Genomic DNA, 7,281 nt, shown 5'->3' with positions numbered 1-7,281 from the left:
GGTCTCTGCTCTCCGTCTGTGACTGTGACTCTGAGCTCCTCTGAGGTTCCTCCTGAAGACCCTGAAGATCCTGAACCTCCTGGATCAGTTTCTGCTGGACACACCGTCTGTTCACCACCACACTGCTGCTGCTGCTGCTGGAGTCCACATCCACAGACCTGGTCCTGCTGTTGTCTCTGGTGTTGGACTGTGGAGGAGGAGGAGGTGGTCTTCTCCTTCTTCTTCTTCTTCTTCTTCTTCTTCTTCGTCATCATCATCCTGTCCTCCAGTGAAGAATGTGTCACTGAGGTGGGAAGATGACGAGGAGCAGCAGGTTCTGCTGTTTGTGCTGCAGCACAAGTCAAGTTCCTCACAGCGACAGGAAACAGGAACCAAACTACAAAATAAAACATGTCCTCCTCGTTCTTCACGTCATCGTTTATGTTTACATTTAGTTTTTAAAAACCTTCTGGTTTATCTTTAGAGTTTTTTCACCAATATTATTAATATTATTATTTATTATTTTATTATTACAGACACTTTTATTTTAAATAAATAAGTACAAATAACATGAATTACAGTGTGTTTTATCAATTAAACTCATGTGTGTTAAATTAGCAGACTGAATTATGTTAATCTATTTTACTCTGTTATATTTTTTTTTTCACTTTTACCACACTTATTTTGAAAACCGGAAGTAGTGTGTGTGTGTGTTTTGACATGAGAGCAGGATCTTCTGACTTCACGGTGCAGTGAAAAAGCCACACCTGCCCTCTAATTACACACACGCACACACACACGCGCACACGCACACACACGCACCTGCGCGCGTGGCTCAGGCTCCGCCCCCACGTGGAAAGAACACACGAGCTGTCACTCACCTGTTGCCAAGGTAACGCTGCGACATTTTTCACAGTAAATCAGTGGATTGTATAGTTATAGTTACACTGAGCCCCCTGCTGGTGAAGATGTGAACTGATATCATTAGTAACAGCTCCTGACAAGTGCTGCCCTCTGGTGGACAAACACTCACCATTTATTTAAGTGGAGTTTAAATTTTAAACCACATGAAAACTACCAGGAAAAGATAAAATAACTCTTTAATTCACCATCATTCAAGGATGTAAAAAACATTTAATGAAGGAAACTGAAGTTTATAAACCACTCACTCTCCCTGCACCAAAGCCCATAGAGAAAATCAGTGAACAAAGCAGCATGAAACACATACATTTTTTAAAATCATTGTTGTTATTTATTGAATTCTTGTGGATGTGTGTTCTTCAGTTTGTACGATCACACCAGGATACATCAGACATTCACTTATTTATATAGTTGTATATATATATTTATATATATGTGTGTGTGTGTGTGTAGTAAAATAAAATACAGTGAGTGGTGTCAGTTAAAGTCTCAACATACATCAACATCTTCATGTTTTTACAACTGCACGTGAAAACAAAGTAACGAGAAAAAAAACAGAAAAAGCTTCGATGTAATAATAAATATCTCTTATTCTTAAACATCATTTATTTTCTAAAACAATCATTGTTTTGTTAGTTGTCGTCGTCAAGTTTAAAAAAACAAAACAAACAAACAAACCCGTCGCCATGGCAGCAGAGCAGTACCGGTGGTAGATTGTTACCTAGCATGGAGGCGGGGCTTGTTTGTGACCTAGCATGGAGGCGGGGCTTGTTTGTGACCTAGCATGGAGGCGGGGCTTGTTTGTTAGTTAGCGTTAAACAGATCCGTCTGTGCTCGTCTGTCTGATGTCAGCGACGCTCTCTGGAATTCTGGCCACGATTCCCTCCAGAGATTTGCTCAGGCAGATCTGGCAACCCAGACGAGACCTGGCAGATAAAACAAGGCATGTTACCATGGTTACTTTAGTCATTTTAAAAAATATGTAATTTTTTTACAAAATATATTGAATAAATTGTTTTATTTTATTTTTTAACATTTTACCATCTCTTGGATTTTTCATCTTTATTTTTATGACATAATATAGTATGTTTTGGACATTTTTTTTAACATACTATGGATTTATTTAGCATTTCCTAACACACCAAGACATTGTGTCTGTACTTGTATGACATATTATAGTGTTTTTGGGCATTTTTAAAGATGTTCTGACATTTTATTTGTATTTATATGACATAATATAGTGTTTTGGGGCATTTTTCAACACGTTTTATTTATATTTTTATGACATATTATAGTGTTTTTTGAGCATTTTTAAAGACATTCGGACATTTTATCAGTATTTTTATGACATAATATAGTGTTTTTGGGCGTTTTTCAACATGATACAACTTTACTTTGTATATTAATTTAAGCCCAAACTGATTTCTTTACATTCAAGTATGAAAAATATGAAATAAATCAGTTTGTTTTGATTTATATCTGCATTCTTATGTCATAATAATACACGATATGAATCAGGCAGTGAGTTGAACCATCATATTGTCATTTTGACGACAGGAACAGTGAAATGATCGAAGTTTCCACTTCAGGCTCCGCCCCCTCACAGCATCACTTTGTTTGTTTGTTTGTTTGTTTGTTTGATGAACACTTCAAAAGCCTCAGGTCTCAACTGAATTCAACTATTCTAAATATTAACTCACTTTCTGACAGTTTCAAACAAACTTACATCACCTTTAAATGAAGAAGTAAAGTCAACAAACTTATCAACAAACGATTCAACCGTGTGTGTGTGTGTGTGTGTGTGTGTGTGTCTTACGTGTCTGTGAGTCCGTACGCCAGGTCCAACATGTCCAGCTCCTCGTCTGTGACCGGTCCTAACTTCTTATACGTGTCCTCGTCGAAGATCAGGTGACACGTGGAGCACGCCAACGTTCCCTCACACGCTCCTACACACACACACAGATTCAGCACAGTGTTGTACAGCCGTTACAGTCAGTGTGTGTGTGTGTGTGCGTGCGTTACCGTATCCGTCAAAGTCGAGGTCTTGGTCGATGACGACGTCCAGCAGAGAGTCTCCAGGTGAACCCTTCACTGTGATCTTTTCTCCGTCTCTGTTGACAAAGTGAACCGTCACCTTGTTTTCAGACCTGGAAAAACAAACACACACGGTCTCAAGGTCACATTCAAGCACTTTGAAGGTCATTTTCAATGCTTTTTCCAGCACCTGGTGACTCTGCTGAATAAATATTTACATTAAAAAGGGATTATTTCACTATTTTATCACAATTAAAGTGACAGAATGAACCAAAACCACAGAAGGATTTCCAGCACCTGTACAAACCCTGAAACAGATAAATGACTCTATGTTTATTTTTAAAGCACAACAGGTAACCAGACACTGTTCTCACTGTGTTCTCATATTAACTCAAATATTTAAATGATCAGCAGACACAAGCACACATTAACTAAAACAATCTTCAACAAAGGTCAAGCAAATGTTCAGATTCTTCATTTTTCGACTTCACTTATCTCCCGTACAGAATACGACAACATCCGTTTGAAAAATAACGTTCTTTTTCTTCATTTCTGGGGTAATTTTTAATCCACAATTTCAGCTAAAATCACCACAGATGTAGGTGTGGTCATTTGTAGACGGTGCCTGGTCAAAAAAAAACACACACGTGATTATTTTGGACAGATATTGTGATTTTTGATGATTTAAAACTGCTGCGACGTCTCATTTTTGCTGTTTTCGTATTTGTCAGAAGTATATTTTGTCCGGTAAAGACAAACGGAGACATATTGACAGACGTGTTATTGAACTGGACGTCCAACGATGACGAGAAGTGAATCAAAAGCACAGAACGGCTGTTGTTTAACTGCTGCAGCTCATATGAGAAAAATGACTGAAACTCAGTGAACTTGAAGGAAACTTGAGATCAGTGAAAATCCTCCATAATCTGCTACACACACACACACACACACTCACACACACTGATGGACAGTTTAAGGCCGGTCCTCGTGGACCAAACCTTCACCCTGAGCTGAGCGTCAACAGCGATTGAGCAACGACAGCGACTGTTTGTCCCTGAGAGGAAGAAGCCTTCAAAGTGGACACACAAAAACACACACTACTTAAACACACAAACACACACTGAAGGACGTGTGTGTGTGTGTGTGTACTGGACCACCTTGACTGTGTGTGTTTACACACCAACACGGACAAAAACAGCAGAGAAACACATCAGCAGTTTGACTCTAATCACCATTTTTCATCAAATCCAAATGTTTAAAACACTCAGTTTAAGTCTGCGATGTCTTAAGAACCACTCACTCTCCCACACCAAAGCCCATAGAGAAAATCAGTGATTTTAGCTCACAGGGACACAGGAGCTGCTGGTCCTCTGCTGCCTCGTGTGGTCACTTTGAGTCACTGAGGTTAGTCTGAATGAAGGATATTTAATGCCGAATTCAAAAAAATAACTTATTTAAAGTTGTTGATCCGCTGCTGCCTCCATCAACAACTCCTGTGAACTCCTGTGTGTTGTGATGTTAAAATCAAGGGTTTTCTCTATGGACTTTGGTGTGCGAGAGTGAGTGTTGGAAAAGTCTGTCTAACGGTGAGATAAAATGCGTTTCGATTTAGATTTTTAAGACTTTTTATGAGATTTTATGAGAATTTAAGACATTTTAAGGCCTTAAATTCAAATGATTGGATTTAAGACTTTTTAAGACCCCGCGGATACACTGGTGTGTGTTTGTGTTGATCCTGAGGACGTTTGCAGTGTTGAGGTGAGCGACGGCCTCTGGGCTAACGGTTGTGTAAAGGTCTTGTTGTCAGGAGATAATGAGACAAACAAACAAACAGGACACAAAGAATCCTGCTCTCACTGATGAAGACGTCTGAATCATGAAATAAAGACACTGACGGGATTTCACTCAGATTCAGTGTTTGATAAGAATGTGATTCATTCATCTGTTACAAAGTACAAATATACTAAATAAAAAGTAAAAACTAAGTTCTTAAGGTAATAATGTAAATATTGTGTAACATTAAAGCAGCTTTTCCAGTCACTCGGGTCAGATTTTGATCATTCAGACAATTTTTTGTCAATACGTCGACGTTTTCTGGAACATTTTAGTGACAATCATCAGAGCAACGTTCTCGTTATATTTGTACCATTTTCTAACACAGGTGATAGTTCTTAAAAAACACATGATTCCATTCTAAAGAATGGTTTAACTTGTGAGTGAAACTTTAACAAACTATTTCATAAAACGACAACATTCTCACACATTCACTAAAGAACGACGTCACAAACGCAACACTTTTTTTGTTCTCCTTTCACTTTTTAATGTTATTTTTTAGATTATCGTACATGTTTTCATATTTTTATGTTGATCTAAAATGGTCAAATGTCTGACAGAGTTGTAACAGACATTTAAATGACTCTTTTGAGTCGTTTACAACATTTTTTAAGTTATTTTGTCACCAGTAAATGTTCATAATGTCATAGTTCCTGATGCTGTATCACAGTGTTTATAAATGATTCATTAATGATGTTTCATCTTTACAATTATATCAGATTATGTTTTTTCATTATTAACGTTATTTTATTACAGGGTAAAAAAACACTTCTTTTTTTTTGTCCCTTAAAAACATGTAAACAAGTAGAATAACCCAAGAGATTAGTCGTTGTGTTAAAGTATAATCTCTCATATTTGCTGCAGTTTGTTAATTTAAAATGCCTTATTTAAAGTATATTTATTGTTAGTGTATTTGTTATTTATTTTTCCTTAAATATTCTTTGTTTATATTATACTTAACTTAACAATCTGAGCCATTTTCCTCATTAGAGTTTGTATTTTTCACTGTTCAATAAAAAAAAACTACAAAACGTTGTAATAACTATATAATATATATATTTTTAACACTTTTTTCTAAAGTTACATAAGTTGTTTTTTTTAAGTGACTTTGTTTCGTCTGTGAACTTTAAGAAACTGAGGACAAACGCGTCCATTTTGGCTCTGTTTTCCTTCCCTTCCTCCCTCCGCCTCTGTGTGAGGACAGTGACCGACCTGAGAGCGTGTGTCCCCGCGGTGAAGCTCCTCTGTGCTCGGGCTCCGGCTCCGGCTCGGGCTCCGGCGGTGAGCAGCGCCGCTGTCCGTCCACACAGACCTCGTAACCCGGCGTCGCTCAGTCGTCGCAGCGCTGTCGCTAAAGCCATTTCCGGGACGAATGTTCTTCTTCTTCTTCTTCTACGACAAAGTCTTTACGTGTTTCCGTCTCTCACGCGCAGTCCCACACACACACAGTGGTCCGTCCGTCTTTTCCTCTCGACTCCTCCGCGTCTCTGTGAAGGAAACGCGGCGACTGTTTGACTTTTAAAGCAAGTTCACGAGCTAACTTAGCCCGTGTTAGCATCGACGTGTCGTCACCGTCGCGCTTCTTACGTAACGTAACGTGCAGCCTATGGCAACAGCGCGTTGTGTTTGAGGTCTCGCGATATGTATTTTACTTCCATTTCCGGGCTGGTTTTTTACAACATCCGGCCAAGACTCAAAAAAATAAAAGCGCTAATCGCCAAAGCGCTAAAATTAAATAGCTAAATAATTAAATTTTCAATAAACAGTGATATATTTATTACGATAACATATATAGTTAATGTCAGATGTTTTTCTTCTTTTCTTCTTTTCTTTTTTTACCTTATTTTTGTTTTCTTTTAACTTTTAATTTTGAAGGCTTCGCCGCTTAGCTTCCTGGTGACGTTAGCTTGATTTTGCTGAGTCACGTTTTAAAATGTTCACGTTTTAATCGTTTTTAAAAAAGTTTAAAAGAGTAAAACAGGACAACTGCGATATCATTATAATAAATAAAATAAAATATAGTTAGTTGTACTTTATATTTCTCTTCATATTCTTATTTAACTGTTCATTATTTATTTATGCAACTGTTTTGTACTTTTGAAAATTTAAATCCTCAAATTACAAAGAAATATACACAGATGTATATATATATATATATATATGTATATTAAATGCACACATATATTTAAAATATATATTTAAATATAAAGATATATATTTTAAAACATGCATTAATTTAAATTAAATGATGATGCTTGATATATAAAGTAAAGATTAAAATGAGGAAATGTAAATGATCAACATGACCAACGTGACCTTTGACCTCACCCTCTTCAGTGATGACGGGCGTCAACTTTGTGAAATTAAACTAAGAATTAAATGAAATTTAACCAGAAATAAAACACTTTTGACCAAATTTGATAAGAATTGACTTAATAAATGTAAAACAACACATGTAAAGCTTCCTGTTCCTGTCAAAATAAAAGAAACAGACTCATTAAGAGATAAAATACA

General features: G+C 37.0%; 1 protein-coding gene across 1 annotated transcript; it reads right to left on the bottom strand.

Annotated features, from left to right (window-relative positions):
• Nucleotides 1-1,256: 1,256 nt before the first annotated feature.
• fdx1 (ferredoxin 1) lies at nucleotides 1,257-6,275 on the bottom strand. The gene is made up of 4 exons (XM_083908652.1): nucleotides 5,980-6,275; nucleotides 2,923-3,047; nucleotides 2,717-2,846; nucleotides 1,257-1,826 (listed from the first exon to the last, which is right to left on the bottom strand). Exons 1-4 carry the CDS (start codon nucleotides 6,126-6,128, stop codon nucleotides 1,715-1,717), a joined length of 516 nt encoding a protein of 171 aa, XP_083764778.1. The 5' UTR covers nucleotides 6,129-6,275; the 3' UTR covers nucleotides 1,257-1,714.
• Nucleotides 6,276-7,281: the final 1,006 nt, after the last annotated feature.

Source organism: Microchirus variegatus, assembly GCF_963457635.1.
Source record: "Microchirus variegatus genome assembly, chromosome: 22".
In the NCBI taxonomy this organism is placed as follows: Eukaryota; Metazoa; Chordata; class Actinopteri; order Pleuronectiformes; family Soleidae; genus Microchirus; species Microchirus variegatus.
The sequence above is the reverse complement of the archived record's forward strand: the minus strand, read 5'-3'. Positions and strand labels throughout refer to the sequence as shown.